Raw genomic sequence first — 18937 nt, forward strand, 5'->3', positions numbered from 1 at the left:
CCCTGGCACCTAGCACAGTTCCTGGCACCTGAGAGGTGGTCTCACATATAAGTATTAGATCGGTATATGGATTAATGATCCATTTAGGGTAGTATGTATACTAATCTTGTTGGTCTTGACCACCACCTTTATAACTACCATCCTTCTGGTAGAATGACATTTTAGCCATTAGTAACTTACTATATCAAGAAATATTTCATACTCAAGAAAGTCCACACTATAAAAACAGATCCCTTGGTCTGTTTTAATAAGTTCTGTTGTTTAAAAAAAAAAGCTAAGTGTTTCATAGTCTTTATATAATATGATACATTGTATAAATATAAGTATCTAAAATTCATACCCACCACCACGGGCACACAAGGTCTCCGGCTGGTAGCAAAAAACAGCATTTAGTTCTCAGCCCCCAAACCCAGGTGACTAACTGTCCTGATTCTTATTTTTAGCTAATTGTAGGTAGTTAAATCTGAAAAGGACTCCAAAGATTGAACTGATTTCTTTTTATAAGTGCCAGACCAGAGAGAGGATAAAGGGTATCTTGGGCAGTTTAGAAGCGGCAGAAGTGTCTGTAGAGAGCCCTTGCGGTGTGCCGTGCTGGAGCATGTGCGCCCACCCTCACAGGGGACTCCCCTGTCGGAAGAGGGTGCACCAGGATGGGCAGCAAAGCTGTTTAACCTCAAGGTGGATATCTGAGCCACCTGGTTAGTTCACACCTAGTTACTTCCAGGTAGGTTAGGTAATTAGGTTAGGGAGTTGGATCCAAGGTTCCTGAAGGTTCTGTTGTCAGTATTGGTGGGAGGGTTGGATCATTCTAATAAAAGTCCTAATCAAAAAGGTGAAAAGGTCCTTTCATGTGTGAAGGACAGCGTTTAGAACTGAATACATGCATGGCTTGTTCAGAAATGAGGAAGAGATTAGAAAAATATATCCTAAAGTTTGTTGTCAGACCAAGCCATTCTGTCAGCAAAGTAGTAAGACCCTTGCATAAATCCTCTGACACGCCTAGCAGCAGTATCCTGCGCAATTTTAATCAACCGAAAAATAACTCTTGGAATGCAGGTATGAAACGTCTCATGGAAAAGTCAGAACCATGTACTTTTTGTAGCAGGTGGGATCACCTCCCATTTTGGAAATTAACTGTCCTTTCTGATCCCTTTTTGACCTAACTACGTGTGTGCCTCTCGAGAAAATCATCCAAGTTCTTGCTGTCTTCACTTTCCAGGTTGCTTTATCTTTGCATCATGCTTTGCAGTTTACAGACAACTATAATGGGTGAGAGTTCCAGTAAACTGGCTGGATCATATTTCTCAGATTGAGTCATTGCTGAGAAACTTGTTTGTGAACAGGAAGCAGGCCATGAAAATGTCTGTACATAGTAATTTACCAGACTGAAGAAACTGGTCTGCTTTCTAGTAGAAAGATAAAACGATAGAAAGATGGTTCTACAGTCCAGGTAATGGTAAATTTGTGATCTAGCGTTTTAACTTGTTGAATAACTCACCTCTTGGTGTATATTTGGGAATTTGTAAGCTGTAAAGATCTGTAGTTCCAAAGTAGGGAAATAATCCTTAGTAAGATTTCTCTAGAAGAAACCCTTGGGTTAGTGGTAACTATTTCTACCTTTTAAGTCTCTGCTGATGTATACACCATGTCGCTAGGCCAGTTATTTTTTTAAATGGTGCTGTAGTTAAACAGAAATAAACCTGGCAACACTTACATTTGGCCTAGATTGCTGTAAGGCCCCTTTCATCGCCAGCATTCTGTGATTCTGTATTTTTAATCACCTACTTTACAATTATTATAGCAACACAGTTAAGAGTTAGCACATCAGTCCAGTAAAACTAAACCTACTTGAATGTGGGCAAAACTATAAAGAATGCCCTATCATCTGCCTTATTTAGAATTCTCACTGATGAAACAACTGGTGTTGTATTACCTGTATTCTTGTAATGCAAGATGGGAGAGAAGCCATAGAGAAGTAAATAGGTAGATATTTATGAAATAGGTAGAAATACATCAGCAAGATGTATTTTAACACATTGACTGCCACACTGGAAAAAATTTTTTTCCTTGGGGCCATGGTGTTTAATTATGAAAATAGAATAAAAACTTCGAAAACAAAATGATCCTTTCTAATTTAACGAAAAATTTGTGGTTTTTTTATTGTTTTCTGTGCGTGAGTTACATGCAACTTGAAATATAGTTCTCTTGGCTCCCAAGGTGAAGAGATGTATGAGTTACATATGGTTCACGAGGCTCTGGGCTCAAAGCCAGAGGCTCTGGGCTCAAAGCCAGTGTGAGTTAAATACAACTCACATGGCATTTAATGTTAAAAAAACATCTGCTTGGTGTCATTTACTTTAGTAAGGAATTATGATTGCAAAGTAGAACCTTGTAAATCAGGGAGATCTTTGTTGTAATTTTATCAATTCTTCAAAATTCAAGCCTGCTCTCAATTGTTTTTGTAGCTTCCTATAGCTCTTAATTTGGTTTATATTCATACAGACAGTAGGATATGATTCATATTCCATCCGGTTTTGTTCAAAAATATTTGGGTAGCTTCTACCGAAAAAAATATTATACCAGGCCGGGCGTGGTTGGCTCATGCCTGTAATCCTAGCAATCTGGGAGGCCGAGGCAGGAGGATCGCTCGAGGTCAGGAGTTCAAGACCAGCCTGAGCAAGAGTGAGACCCTGTCTCTACTAAAAAATAAAAAGACATTATCTGGACAACTAAAAATATATAGAAAAAATTAGCCGGCATGGTGGCGCATGCCTGTAGTCCCAGCTACTCAGGAGGCTGAGGCAGAAGGATTCCTTAAGCCCAGGAGTTTGAGGTTGCTGTGAGCTAGGCTCACGCCATGGCACTCTAGCCCGGGCAACAGAATGAGACTCTGTCTCAAAAAAAAAAAAAAAAATTAAAATAAAATTAAAAAAAAAATTAAACCAGATTTAGCTTTTAGGTAAATAATACAATCACCTGGGCATAATATGCAGAATGAAATATATGAAAGAAAAATATAAGCAGGTGTAACTTAGATTCTGAATGCTAGTAACCAATATTTGGATGAAGAATAGATCTCAGGGGAGTAAACTTTAAAATAAGATTTATTATTAATGGAAATACATGGTTTTATAAAGAAATAACTTAAGACATCTTAACCTTATTGTAAAATTAGAAACAAGGATCAGTTTCCATTTTCTGTTTACAAAGTTAATAATATGTACAATTTACTTTTTAACAGTTTATTGGTGAAATTTATCTTTAGAAGGAAACCTCCCACCACCTTTCTGTCACTTTCAGGGCAAAATAGAGGGTGGGAGAGGGAAGGGGGAAAGGGTAAAGGTTGGGAAGTGCAAGCATCATCTATACATTTGAGTGTGTAAAAGAAATTATTTTATTTTTTATTTCAAATACTTTTCCAGAGTCTCGGTTTATTGAATAATTTTAATTTAGGACAGGGATCATGTTATCTTTGCTTTTACCTTTTCTGATTTTTTTTTTGATCATCTGAGCATGATAAATGCTGGTTTGTTTGAGGCACTAAAATTGGCTTGCAAAAGACATGTTTAGCATGGATTCTGTGCTGGAGGCTTTTCTTCTTTGTTTATCCTGGTACAAAGATGTTTGTTTTAAAGTGGTATGAGTTAATTGTCCAACTTCAGATTTCCCATAAAATGTGTAACAGATTACCCAGATGGCAAATGATGAAATATACATTTTAAACATGAATATTTCTGTTAGGCCAGATGGTGATATAACATGAAGTGTCCAACATTTGTTTCTTATTAAATTGTCTTCTTTTGTCTAAGCCAAGCTAGCAACATAATTTGGAACACACTCAGGAATCACTGAAGGACAACAGCAAAACAATTCAGACACTAAATGTGGCAGACAGCGTTTGCTCCACATGCCATGTGAAGGCTCACAGCCAGTGTTGCGTTGCTCTTGGGAAACTTCATCAGTTGTAAGGAAATACTTGTTGAAGTGCCACACAAACCCTCCACCTCTTTCATCTCCCTCCCCAAACCCTACTTATCTGACATTGTGCACTGTGGCCTTCCTCCTGGGGGGACTTGCCGGGGTCAGGCAGGCGCACTTCCTCAAAGCCTTGCATTTATGTGCAGAAGAGCAGTTTTAGTTCTTCCTTACTTACTTCCCTTCCCTACTGTCCAGTGTCATGTTCTTGTTTGTTATGGGCTCCACCCGGACTATTTTTTCCTCTTCGATGATGTGTGAGCTTTGCCTAGAGTGGGTCGTTTGTGGAATCAGTCATGTGCCTGGTCACACGGCTCCTGACGGGAAATGCTCGTGCCTGTTAGGTTCGCACAGAACACAGCACTGAGCCTGCAGGCCTCCCCAGCAGCAAGTCTTAGGTTAACAGACTTCTGTTCTTTTTCAACATAAAGCTTTGAATGTGTCATAGATACCAAATCTCTGCAGGATTTTTCCTTCTGAAACGTGAAAATCTGAGTAACAGAGTGTGGCGTATTAAGGCTATGACAAGAAACCCATTGTTGCTGCATGCTAATCTTGATCGGAATGTGTTTTGCTGAATCCAAAATAGTTGTTTAAAACTAAGCTTTTTTATTTTTTTAAAACAGTTCTTTTAGAGACCTCTCATAGCAAGAATAAACTCTACATAAATATAAACTTTAAAATACATAGGAAAACCTCTCAGAACACTTTGAAACCTGTTTTGGTCCTATTATGATTGCATTAAATGCCCCTCAGCTTGATTAAGAACTATTAGATGTTGTCATTTAAAACACCATTTGGTGGCATTCCTGTTGGAGACAGTAAGCTAGGGCGGTAGGAGCTGCCCAGTCTCCCATGGTCCAGCAGTTTCACATCAGATAACAAGAACAGGATGCTCAAAAGCTGATCCAAATAATGCTTCATGTTTTTCTTGTTTGTTCACAAGGATCCATCAAAGTGTCCTTCTCTGACCATGTTATGAGAAATTAAAAACAAAAACATACTGAATTGTTTTAGAGCTGTGCATTGAAGGATAGTCACAGCAGGAACTGAATGGCAGTTGAATGGGAGGTGACTCACCCCTGTAATTCTAGCACTTTAAGGACCTGAGGTGGGAGGAGAGGTGGGAGGATCACTTGAGGCCAGGATTTCAAGACCAGCCTGAGCAACATAGTGGTCTTAGACCCTGTCTTTGCAAAAAAGAGGAAAATTACCCAAGTGTAGTGGCACGTACCTGTAGTCCTAGCTACTTGGGAGGTTGAGACAGGTGGATCGCTTGAGCCCAGGAGTTTAAGGCTGCAGTGGACTATGGTTGTGCCACTGCACTCTAGGTGACAGAGCGAGAACCTGTCTCAAAAGAAAAAAGTATATGTAAAAGTGTATGTACCCACTGTATTACCATTATAGTCACCAACAGTAACAGCAAAACCACTACCAACAACATTCACTAAATCTCCATCTTCTAATTTGCTTCTTATTAAGGTGCCTTATAAATAATGCAGAAATCTCTCTAAAATCAAAATCCTTTATTTATACCATGTTACACATGGATAGTAATCTATTTCAGACCTCCCTAAGGAAGAACCAAGCAGCTTCATTGCCTCAATGAAGCTGTCCATGATTTTGAAAAAGGTTAATTAGCTTATTTCTTTCTGTCTAGATAGCCCCAATGTTATTTTAGGCTCCCACCAGTTAGGTCCACAACGTCATTATCATCATCCATGGTCTGGAGTTTGCTCTTCCCTACAGCAAGTAGTAGAGCCCATTATTATACTAATATGTCTAACAACATTGCATATTTTACATTTATAGAGAGATATCTTTTACGTGTCTCATTTGATCCACCAACATCTGTGTATTTGGGTAGGATGGAATTAAACACTGTACAGCTAAAACCATCAGAACCTCTCAGACATTATCATTGGTGGGAAGGGAAAGGAGGAAAAGGCAGTAAGTTATATCAATTCTTGGCATGAGTGCCACTGATAATTTTAGAGTGAATTACATTAGAGATTATCCTCCAGTTCATGGTTGGGGGTGGGGGGTTCTAGGGATACTTTGGAAGTCAGATTTATGAGCAGGTGTTTGCAAAGTAAATTGCTTTGGTGCTGCTTCAGTTCTTGTGTGAAAAAGTCACAACAGATACTATGTTTTTTGTTTGTTTTTAAGACAGGGTCTCACTCTTTCACCAGAGCAGAGCAGCACAGTGGTGTCATCATAGCTTATTGCAACCTCAAACTCCCGGGCTCAAGTGATCCTCCTGCCTCAGCCTCTTGAGTAGTTGGGACTACAGTTGTGCACCACCACGCCCAGCTGATTTTTCTTTCTTTCTGTTTTTTTGTAGAGCCCGAGCTCTTGCTCAGGCTATTCTCGAACTCCTGGCCTCAAGCAGTCCTTCTGCCTTGGCCTCCCAGAGTGCTAGGATTACAGGCGTGAGCCATCACACCTGTCCCAGATGCTGGTTTTTATTCTGGGATCTCCTAACAAGAGAAGCCCCAGGCCCAGGCATTCTGGGGTAATTTAGGCAGGGATGTGTCTAAGTGGTCCCCAGGTGCAGGAACATGTGTTTGGTTTTCTTTTATTGACCTTCTAAAGATCTCCACACACTTTGCACATCAATTCTTGAGAGGGGTAGGAACAAGTACTGCCTATTTTACAGAGAGAAACTAGAGTTCAGTTAAGATTGCAGGATCATCCTTTAATTTTGAACATTTCCTTAGTATCTTGGTCAGATAGCTCTAGTTTGCAGAAAGTCTAGATAGGATATGCTGCCATATCTTAGATTCACTGAGAAAGGCCCAACTTCATCAGAATTTTAAGGTAGGTTTCTCTATACCTGAGACCTTTCTCTTTCACATGACCTTTGGTACGATAAGCATGTCCATTAAAATGGAAACAAATCATTTTTTAAAATGGAAATTATTCTCCTGCTTATTTTAGTGGGGAACCCCCAGAGAAGATAACTACGTATGACTGAGTGCTCTTGGTTGCTATTTTGTTGCTCTTGGCCAGGAAACTGATCCAGGTGGCACCAGCTTATGTAAAGTGGCCACTTCACACCACTAAGATGTTAAGGCAAAGTGTATACATAGTGGGCGCTATAAGCCACTGGTTCTGCATCCGTGGATTCAACCAATGGTGGATCAAAAATATGAAAAATAACAAAAACAATACAATATGACAACTATTTACATGACATTTACACGGTATTAGAGATGAGATAAACTAAGTGTAGCTATATTAGCATGTTACATCAGGGACTTGAGCATCCTCAGATGTTGGTATCTTGGGGGGGCAGGTGGGTCCTGGAACCAATCCCCCTCAAATACCAAGGGACAACTGTAGTACAATAGATTTTTATATCCTACCCAATTTAGGAACCAGTAGCTAATGATTAGATTTTGTGTGTAGACTAGTGATTAAAAAAGCACAGACCCCCAGTAGAGCTGCTGAGTATATATCCTTGTTCAGCCACTTGCTAGCAGAATATCTTCTTCCTAAACATCAGTATTCTTACCTCTAAAATAGGGACATTTTATAAGTTTTAGTTTGTGTATGTAAAGTACTTAGATCAGTGCCTGGCATATAGAAAGCCATTAATACACATATTGGCTTTCAAACAATTAGGTATGCCCTAGCAAGTTCAGAGAGCTGCAGGTGCTTTAACTATACCTACTTTGTATGTTTTACACTATATATTGTTCAAGGCTAGAATAACGATGAGCCCGTGAGCAGGGTTTCTTTACATTTAAGATTCCAACACTAACCTTTAGTCAAGCGTAGAGGTGGCCTGTGTCATCCAGCCAGCTGTGCTGGCTCCAGGCTGGGTGGCCTGCTCCTCCTTTTTTGGGTAAAAAGTAGCTGGACTCCTCACTGAAACCACCACGTTATGTTTGTCCTTGGGAGGCTGAAAGTAGTGGAGCTCTAGACCTACCAAATGTGATGTTTGTGCACACTGTATTCACTGGCCTTCAGGCCCCTGCTTGCATTCCCCCGTGTCTTGGTTTTCACAGTCTCAATTTCATTTTATTTTCAGTATAGATAATTTGTCAAATGAAAACTGATTTAAATTTCCTGTTCAGATTTTTCCAAAAACTACAGTTAAAAGTCAGAAAAGGCCAACTAAAAATATATATAGAAAAAAATTAGCCGGGCATGGTAGCGCATGCCTGTAGTCCCAGCTACTCGGGAGGCTGAGGCAGTAGGATCGCTTAAGCCCAGGAGTTTGAGGTTGCTGTGAGCTAGGTTGACGCCACGGCACTCACTCTAGCCAGGGCAACAAAGCGACACTCTGTCTCAAAAAAAAAAAAAAAAGTCAGAAAAATAATTTTCGACACACTTTTGGTTAGGAAAATCTGGATGTGGTTCCTAAGCCTAGCTGGGTTATATAAATTCTATCCCCATATGTCTCTTACTAAATCAAATCCATTCCCTCCTGGTAAGATTCTTCCTATATCTTAAAACGTAATGCCTTCAATCCTTCCCTGGAGTGATGTTTTTTTAAAGAGGGTTATTGATGATTTCTCGGGAAGGAAGCTGGTGGGTACTCTATCCCTTTCCCAACTTTTTGGTAGGCAATAGACAACCCTTCTCTTTCCCAACTTGTTCATGCCTCAGGAACTAAAACTCAAGTTAAAAGAAAATTATTTAATAGGTGAGCCACAGAGACAAGAATAGCAACAAATGATGGTGAGCAGATAATCTAGTGTAGGAAAGATCAAAAGAATGTGAGGCTGGGCTCAGTACCTCACACCTGTTCTCCCAATACTTTGGGAGGCCTAGAGTTCCCAAGGCTAGCCTGGGCAATATAGTGAGAACCCATCTCTACAAAAAGTTTTTTTAAAAAGTAAGCGAGGCCTGGTGGTGGGTGCCTGTAGTCCCAACTACTTGGGATGCTGAGTTGAGGAGGCTCGCTTGAGCGCAGGAGTTCAAGGCTGCAGCGAGCTGTGATCATGCTGCACTGCACTCCACTCTAGGGGACAGAGCAAGAGTCTGTCTATTAAAAAAGGAAAAAAAGAATGGTGATATTTTACAACTGCTAGATTGATAGTTTAACTTGGGGGGGTCTCTCTAAAAACTGGATATTTGCTGAACAAGTTTAAAGAAAATTCCGTGTATTCAGTAATGTTTTCCAAACCCCATTTCTAGTAAGAAGCCAATGGCTTGAAGTGCTTGGTCTAATTTCTGTATGCCATTAAACAACTGTGGAATTTCTTTTAATTCAAACACATTAATGTGCAGCATTTGTGACTTTGCCCTTTAGTGACCTCTACCATCACCCGATCATTAATGATCCAAGTTGTAAGTGATTAGAATGGATGGCTGTGTTTGTAGGTTGTTTGTTGTTCTTAATGAATAGATTCATTGAATGGAATTAACTGTGCTCTTCTAGAACATTAGATCTGTTTTCTCATTCAGATTTTGTCATCTCCCCACTCTCCACCATGAACCGTGGCATAAAGTGAATTAATTTATGTTGTTTCTGCCATTTAAAAACCAGTTTAACGGTGGTCTCTCTCTTTCCCTTTTTGTTTTAAACATAGGACATGGATTTGATTGACATACTTTGGAGGCAGGATATAGATCTTGGGGTAAGTCGAGAAGTATTTGATTTCAGTCAGCGACGGAAGGAGTATGAGCTGGAAAAACAGAAAAAGCTTGAAAAAGAAAGACAAGAACAACTCCAAAAGGAGCAAGAGAAAGCCTTTTTCGCTCAGTTACAACTAGACGAAGAGACAGGTGAATTCCTCCCAATTCAGCCAGCCCAACACATCCAGTCAGAAACCAGTGGATCTGCCAACTATTCCCAGGTACAGAGTGCTCAGTTCTTGGGAAAGTATATGGTTGTGTTTAAGGAAATATTGACCCAGGAATTAAAATATCTAGATTTGAGTTGCAGCTTTGGCTTTTACTATGTGTTTTACTTACCTTGTCAAGTCCACTTCCCAACCTCAGCCTCCTGATGACTTCAATACCTGACCTACTTACCTTGGAGTTATCATAAGGATTGGGAGGACATAAATTACATGAAAGAGCTTTGCAAACTATGGAAACATCCTGTAAGGATCAAACAGCAGCAACAGAAGTAGTGGTAGTGGAACTTGTACTAGTACTAGGGATTACTATGGTACTGTGGCAGGCACTAACTTAACATACAGTGACTGATTCAATCAATATAACTATGGATTAGGTGCCAATTATCCCCATTTTATCTACAGATGAGCAGTTGAAGCTCTCAAAGGTTAAATAATTTTCCCAGATCACTCAAAAAATCGGGGGAGCTAAGATTTGAACCCAGGTAGTCTGGTTCAAAATATTAACTAGATTTTAAATATTTACAAACATAAATAGTGAGTCTTTAGCTTGGCAATGGAACATTTAACAATTTTTTTCTTCCTTTATGTCTTTCCCTTTTGTCCAGGTTGCCCACATTCCCAAACCAGACGCTTTGTACTTCGATGACTGCATGCAGCTTTTGGCAGAGACATTCCCATTTGTAGATGACAATGAGGTATAAAACATTTGACTAACAGCAAAACTACATCAAACATACCCTATATAAGTCTCTTTAATGTGTCTCCATTTAAAAGAAAATTAAAAAAAAAACTTAGGAAATTTTTTATCAAGGAAATATTTTGTCAAGGAAACCTTAGCCTGTAGATAACTTTGCAATTAAAAAAAAAGGACCCTCATACAATACAAAATCAAACCCCTTTACTATTGCATAGCCAGAAACATGGATCAGCATAACCATGGAAATAAATAATTCATTATAGGCCAGGCACGGTGGCTCATGCCTGTAATCCTAGCACTCTGGGAGGCCGAGGCGGGAGGATCGCTCGAGGTCAGGAGTTTGAGACCAGCCTGAGCAAGAGCGACACCCCGTCTCTACTAAAAAATAGAAAGAAATTATCTGGACAGCTAAAAATATACATATAGAAAAAATTAGCCGGACATGGTGGCACATGCCTGTAGTCCCAGCTACTCGGGAGGCTGAGGCAGGAGGATCACTTGAGCCCGGGAGTTTGAGGTTGCTGTGAGCTAGGCTGACGCCACGGCACTCTAGCCCAGGCAACAAAGTGAGACTCTGCCTCAAAAATTAAAAAAAAAATAAAAAAATAATAATTAATTATATAGATATCTAAAAATTTTGGGGGGGTAATGAATAAGACCTGTTCAATTAACAATTTTAATAAATCTGTTGTAATTTGAAGATACTATACTAGATATATAAATTAAATCCTAAAGGTTGTCATTTTGAAGTTATTTACCTTCAAATGCATAGGATAAAACAGTTAAGCCAGTAAAGAGTAAATTTAGAGTCAGCTGGTTGGAAAAAAAAGATTTGTTTCATTATATACAAATAGGGGCCATAATGGTCAATAAGCAGAGAAATATAGAACTGCAGCTGATTGCACTTTAAAGTGTGTGATGGTGCCCTAGAGCTCACTCATCCACTGTTGGTAGCAGACTCATATAGATAAATGCCTTGTCAATTTCAGGTTTCTTCCGCTACATTTCAGTCACTTGTTCCTGATATTCCTGGCCACATTGAGAGCCCAGTCTTCATTGCTTCTAATCAGACTCAGTCATCTGAAACATCTGTTGCTCAGATAGCCACTGATTTAGACAATATGCAGCAGGACATTGAGCAAGTTTGGGAGGAGCTATTATCCATTCCAGAATTACAGGTAACTAAGATCTAATGTAATACTGAAGATGCTATTTTATATTCAGTGTCTTTTGAATTAGTCATTCTGATTATCTATTATTTACATGCTACCAGCTTATAGAAAGGATTGGAGAGTGTTTTTAAATTAGTCATGAGAGCCATCCATGCTAGTTAAATGGGCTGGATATCTTGAGGATAGAACTTTATAAACCTAAAGTTTGATCTAGGAACTCTGAAAATATGTAAATATCTGTTGGAAATGGGAATTATCTCTGAATTATAGAAAAGCATGGAGAGAATGGGGGTAAGCAGAGTTTACCTAAATTTACCATCAGAGATGGATTATCAACTATTAAAAATATAAACTTGATTCATATAGTATAAACTTTTTTTCCATGCAGTGTCTTAACATTGAAAATGACAAGCTGGTTGAGACTCCCATGGTTCCAAGTCCAGAAGCCAAACTGACAGAAATTGACAACAATTATCATTTTTACTCATCTATTCCCTCACTGGAAAAAGAAGTAGGTAACTGCAGTCCACATTTTCTTAATGATTTTGAGGATTCCTTCAGCAGTATCCTTTCCACAGAAGACCCCAGCCAGTTGACAGTGAACTCATTAAATTCAAATGCCACAATAAACACAGATTTTGGTAATGAATTTTATTCTGCTTTCATAGCAGAGCCCAGTATCAGTAATGGCATGCCCTCATCTGCTACTTTAAGCCATTCACTCTCTGAACTTCTAAGTGGGCCCATTGATGTTTCTGATCTATCACTTTGTAAAGCTTTCAACCAAAACCACCCTGAAAGCACAGCAGAATTCAATGATTCTGACTCTGGCATTTCACTGAACAAAAGTCCCAGCATGGCATCACCGGAACACTCAGTGGAATCATCCATCTATGGAGACACACCACTTAGCTTCAGTGATTCTGAAGTGGAAGAGCTAGATAGTACCCCTGGAAGTGTCAAGCAGAATGGTCCTAAAACACAGCCAGTACATTCGTCTGGGGATACAGTGCAACCCCCATCACCATCTTGGGGGCATGATGCCCAGTGTGAGAACACACCAAAGAAAGAATTGCCTGTAAGCCCTGGTCATCGGAAAACTCCATTCACAAAAGATAAACATACAAGCCGCTTGGAGGCTCATCTCACAAGAGATGAGCTTAGAGCAAAAGCTCTCCATATCCCATTCCCTGTAGAAAAAATCATTAACCTCCCTGTTGATGACTTCAATGAAATGATGTCCAAAGAGCACTGCAATGAAGCTCAACTAGCATTAATTCGAGATATACGTAGGAGGGGTAAGAATAAAGTGGCTGCTCAGAATTGCAGAAAAAGAAAACTGGAAAATATAGTAGAACTAGAGCAAGATTTAGATCATTTAAAAGATGAGAAAGAAAAACTGCTCAAAGAAAAAGGAGAAAATGACAAAAGCCTTCATCTACTGAAAAAACAACTCACCACCTTATATCTTGAAGTCTTCAGCATGCTACGTGATGAAGATGGAAAACCTTACTCTCCTAGTGAATATTCCCTGCAGCAAACAAGAGATGGCAATGTATTCCTTGTCCCCAAAAGTAAGAAGCCAGATGTTAAGAAAAACTAGATTTGGGAGGATTTGACCTTTTCTGAGCTAGTGTTCTTTTGTGCTGTTATACTAAAAGCTCCTACTGTGAAATGCAGAAATATCATACTTTATAAGTAATTCTATGCAAAATTATAGCCAAAACTAGTATAGAAAATAATATGAAACCTTAAAAAGCATTAAACTATCAGTATGTTGAATCAGTAGTTTCACTTTAACTGTAAACTTAATTTCTTAGGACACCATTTGGGCTAGTTTCTGTATAAGTGTAAATACTACAAAAACTTTTTATTTATACTGTTCTTATCTCATTTGTTACATTCATAGAATTTACGTGATGGTATGACATCTGGCTAAAAGCAAATTGTTGCAAAACTAACCACTATGTACTTTTTTATAAATACTGTATGAACAAAAAATGACTTTTTTATATTAAATTGTTTAGCTCTGGCAAAAAAAAAGCAATTTCAAGAGCTGGTACTAATAAAGGAATATTATGACTGTTAAATTATTTCTTTGGGATTCCTTTGAGTTTATTTGCACAGTAGTATTTTCCAAAGAAAATTTAACATGTTTAGATGTTTTGCATTTTCAGAATGTTTTCTTCAAAAATATGAAAAGCATTTCATATTAAATTTCTGGTCCAGGGTCATAGAGAAATAAAGTATATCAAGAAGATTTTTATGTCTTCTTCAACAGCAGGTACCTCTTAACCCAAGAAAACGTTATACATTGATATGAAAACATTGATTTGTTTATTCAAGTCAAAAGATACATTGCCTACTATGCACTAGGCATTGTTTGAAGTACAAAGGACAAAACCCAATATGCCTGTCCTCCTGGAACTTGTATTCTAATGAAGAGGAGATAGCAAGCATACTATCTATATATATATCCTTAGAAGGAAAAGGATTGGGCAGATCAGTAAAAAGCATCACAACTTAAAATAAGGTTACAAATAAGAAGAGCCTTACTGAGGTGGCAACATTTGAAAGTGTGCAAGCCATCTTCATAATTAAGAGCATTGCAGACAAAACAGCCAATCCAAAGGCTAAGGCATGTTTAAGAAAAAAAGACAATGTGGCTGAAGAAGGGGAGGGGGAGAGTAAGTCAGGAAGGATAGGGTTTGGGGCATGGCACAGAGCCTTATGAGCCTACATTAAGTGGGAAGCTACTGGTGGTGGTAAGAGTAGCACCTGACTGGTTTTTAAAAGTTCCCTCTGGAGTCTGTGCCTGCTGGCAGTTACTGCGGCACTTTCTGGTAAAGGCCAGTGACTGAACTGCCCTCCCATCTGAGGCAGGGCGAACTGAACCTGAGCCATGGCCGGTACAGTGGTAGCAGTTGGACTGGCCATTGCTGTTGCAGGATTTGCAGGCTGTCATTTTGCAAGCCATGAAGCACATGGAGCCTTAAGTAAAAGTTTTTCAAATCTGCCTTCAGTGGTGGCTATTACAGAGGTGAGTTTGAACCCAAAACAACAAAATTGGAAGCATTAATACTGCCCTACTTCCAATAAAGGAAAAACAAGAGATGTTCATTGACAAATTAGTCTTAAGTCACCCAGACAAAAGGATCTCTATATAGCAGTAAAAAAAAAAAAAAAGACTGAAGTTAATGATTTACTAGGTCAAGCTAAAAAATATAGGTATGAACTTTAAATATGTATGAGCACCACCTTGTTATAAAATGCCTCAGAGGCCGGCCGCGTGGCTCACGCCTGTAATCCTAGCACTCTGGGAGGCCCAGGCGGGAGGATTGTTTGAGCTCAGGAGTTTGAGATCAGCCTGAGCAAGAATGAGACCCCGTCTCTACTAAAAATAGAAAGAAATCATATGGACAGCTAAAAATCTATATAGAAAAAATTAGCCGGGCATGGTGGCACATGCCTGTAGTCCCGGCTACTCAGGAGGCTGAGGCAGGAGGATTGCTTGAGCCCAGGAGTTTGAGGTTGCTGTGAGCTGTGCTGACGCCACAGCACTCTAGTCTGGGAAACAGTGAGACACTGTCTCAAAAAAATAAATTAATTAATTAAATTAAATTAAAATGCCTCAGAGATACAATCTAAGAAAGTTCCTCTGACTTGTGTGTTGAGAAGAGTCTAGACTAGAGGGAAAGGATGGGAACAGGGAGACCAATTGGGAGGCTCATGCATTATGATGGCTTGTCCAGGGTAAAACTAAAAGGACTTACTAGAATGGATGTGAGAATCAAGGCATTGAACATCTTTAAGAATTAAGTTGCCCAGGCAGGGACTGTGAAGACTGGATCCAGGAGGGAGGTCCAGGTGGAAAGTCTGTTCACTTTTGGACATACTGTGAGATCTATCAGATACATAAATTGAGAGTATAAAAACAAGGCCCTCAAAATTTTTTGAAAATCTGCATGTTTCCCAATACACCATTCAATTATCAGTTCATGATATTCATCTAAGCAGCTGTTTGTCATTTGTTCATGTTTTGCTTTGCCTTTTTAAAGTGGGGAAATGATGGGTATTCACCTGTTTTGAATAAGCACTACATGTGAATTATTCACTGAAGAGTCACATCAATCCATTAGTAATACAGTATAGTGGTCCACTGGCCCTAGATCTAGACTGCCTGGGCTTGCTGCTGCCAATTCCTAGAACGGCCTCTAGCAACTAACCCAAGGACTTTTAGGCATATTTCCTTATCTGTAAAGCATACTAGTACCCAGGTCACGCCACAAAAAAAGCACTGCCTAGCTCATAGTAAACACCCTAAATGATTTGGTCAATATTCTTTAGCTTTGTATTAGGATGCTTTTTAGTTACAAGTAAGGAGAAACCACTTGTATTAGCTTAAGCAATTTTGACTCAGATGACTAGAAATCTCAGGGTTGAAAATAACTCCAAGGTCTAATGGATTCAAGGATTCAAATGTGAAGATTCTGTGTCCCAAGTATTTTTCTCATGCTATCCAGGAAATTCCTCCAGTGGTGGTGGTAGTGATGGAGGATCCTGTCAGAAGACATCACTTTTCCAATCTCAAAACATTCCCAGTTCTTAAAGTGAGAGATGCAAGCTCAGCAGCATCCCCATATGGAACACCTGGAATTGGCTTAGTACTTACAAGTGGCATGAGCATTGCTGGGCAGACAAGAACAGATTTTATCTGCATTCTTTTGAGTTAGTCAAACTTCAAAATATTTTGCCCAATTCATGCAAGATAACTGATCATAGAACCTTACAGTACCTAAAAATACTCCACTGAAGTACTAAACATATTGCATTATGTAGAATTATAAATTTACAATTTCAAATATAACAAATCCTAACTTATCCATGACAAAAAATAAAACCATGTTTTCATTTCTCAATATGCATTTGAATTAAGAACCTTGTAACTGTCCTCATATTAAATTTGGCTACCCAACTGTTAAACCTTACTTGAACTCAGTTTAATTCTGTAGTTTAAAATTGTGTACATATGCCTTTTACATTGAAGTATTAATGTCAAACACTATATTAAAAATCTTAATTGCATGAATTGTTATGAAAAAACCTATTTTCTTGCCAGGATTTCTCAAGCTTGTTTTTGAAGGAAGGGGGTCTGCTCAAATGTAATTGCCTTACCAAAATTTGTGATGAAGCCTGAGAACATATGCACAATAATTCTCATTCCCATTTTGAAGACAGTCATCAGGCCAGTTTCAGTTGAAGCTAATACTATTTGAAAACTAAAAAAAATTTAAAGACTATAATATCTCAACTCTATGTGGGGGAAAAAAACATTCAACTCCAATATCAATTCCTTTCTTATCACCCATTAAAATTTTAGGTATGAGTCAATATATCCTTAAGACAGTATCCATCACATTACCAAAAATATTATCTTTAGGGATCAGGAGACACAGGTACTATGCTGAATTCTTTAAGCGCATTATTGAATTTAATTTCTAGATTGAGGGTGGGGTGCTACGCCCACTTTACAAAAAAGAAATTAGGTTATAAACAGTTCGTAGGTAGAATTTAGATCTGAGAATTCTGACAATGTTACCTCTTTTTCAGTAACATTTAATGAAATTTAACATTTCCTTCAATATTCTAAGCAACAAACTATGATATTCACAGTGCTCATGATCTAGTTTAAAGCACAAATTAGACCACTGTTGCAAATGTCAAACTATCATTTATGCATCACAACTTCAAAGTTAGAAGTCAGTCACTAGATCTCAATGTTTAAAGCATAATGTTTTAAGTCACAAACTTATTCCGGTAACTCTTTTCACGTAGTGTTTAACTCTACCTATTTCATGCATATAAAATCACTAACATTTTAAGGGGTCTGCTGGCATTACCAATGACAACATTAAAGTTAACCCACAAGTATCTCGTCTGAGCTCACAAAACTAAGTTCTGTATTTAAGTTTTTGACAGGCAAAACCTGGTATATAAGAATCAGACTAAAAAAAAACCTAAATAATTTTCTTTTAGTACCTGTTAAATGAGAACCTAAGAGAACACAGCTGAAGTTAACTCAAAATAAAGAACCCATCAGAATTCTTTCACTATGTTTTAAAGGATGTAGGTTTTCTCAGCATTTGTTGACAGAACATACAGTAATAAAATGCATTAAAAAATTGTCTAGGCCAGGTGTAGTGGCTCACGCCTGTAATCCTAGCTCTCTGGGAGGCCGAGGCGGGCAGATCCTTTGAGCTCAGGAGTTCGAGACCAGCCTGAGCAAGAGCGAGACCCCATCTCTACTAAAAAAATTAGAAATTAGCTAGACAACTAAAAATATAGAAAAAGTTAGCCAGGCATGGTGGCACATGCCTGTAGTCCCAGATACTTGGGAGACTGAGGCAGTAGGATTGCTTGAGCCCTAGAGTTTGAGGTTGCTGTGAGCTAGGCTGACGGCAGGGCACTCTCACCCGGGCAACAGAGTGAAACTGTCCCCCCCCCCAAAAAAATTAGTACTTTAACCTCCAGATATAGCTTAACATTAGAATTCTTCTCTGTGAATATTACAAGCCCTTTAAGTATTAAAGTACCTATATACAGATGTAGTGAAATATTTAACTGTTTCATATATTTGAAGTTAAAGCTGTTAATACCCTTGTATATAACATTATTCATCCACATTTACTATTTCTTTACCAATAAATTCTGGAAGTTGAATAGTATGGGTAAATCCTAACTTCCTAGCTAGCTTTTGCAACCATCCATTTAACCTCTACCACATGCATATACAGTTCAACGTGCACCCTTACCATTTCCTGACGTTAAGGTCTTTGAAAATGAGCAGAAAGTTTGCCTACTTGCCCCAAACCTTAGCATGCATATTCAATTCCCTTCTATTTTATTTTTCTTTTGTTAACCAACCTACTCCTGATAGCATATTCAATTCAAAGTTAAACCAACCCAGTATATAACAGAATCCCACTTTTACAAAAGTAAACTAATCTTCAGAAAACTTAATAGATGTCTGTGATAGGTACGTGAAAATTCTAATTTTGCCTCATTTCCTGAATATTTTAGTTTATAACAGTATTTTCAATGTATATTTAGAAAATATAATTATTTTGTTAGAAAGTCCACTAATCCTGAATTATTTCAGGACCCAAGTATTTAAATTATAAGACTATCCTTTAAGATTACTTAACTGCACAGAATATGAAACCACCAGATAATACTATGAAAACCAGTGTCTGAGAGCCAGTTGTAGTGGCTCACAC

The 18937-nt window shown here is 38.5% G+C and overlaps 1 protein-coding gene across 5 annotated transcripts in view; it reads left to right on the forward strand.

The window, feature by feature from the left end:
• Positions 1 to 13750, forward strand: part of NFE2L2 (NFE2 like bZIP transcription factor 2) — a 32690-nt gene extending 18940 nt beyond the window's left edge. For 2 of the 5 annotated variants that reach the window (XM_069493660.1, XM_069493574.1), the window contains exons 2-5: positions 9519 to 9785; positions 10397 to 10486; positions 11478 to 11666; positions 12049 to 13713. In XM_069493660.1, the coding sequence (XP_069349761.1) occupies positions 9522 to 9785; positions 10397 to 10486; positions 11478 to 11666; positions 12049 to 13263 (1758 nt within the window). In that variant the 5' untranslated portion in view covers positions 9519 to 9521 and the 3' untranslated portion in view covers positions 13264 to 13713. Of the gene's footprint in view, positions 1 to 9518; positions 9786 to 10396; positions 10487 to 11477; positions 11667 to 12048 lie in introns of all 5 variants that reach the window. The other 3 variants (XM_069493492.1, XM_069493366.1, XM_069493423.1) reach the window with 3 other exon arrangements.
• Positions 13751 to 18937: the final 5187 nt, after the last annotated feature.

This window comes from Eulemur rufifrons, chromosome 1 (genome assembly GCF_041146395.1).
Source record: "Eulemur rufifrons isolate Redbay chromosome 1, OSU_ERuf_1, whole genome shotgun sequence".
Lineage (NCBI taxonomy): Eukaryota > Metazoa > Chordata > Mammalia > Primates > Lemuridae > Eulemur > Eulemur rufifrons.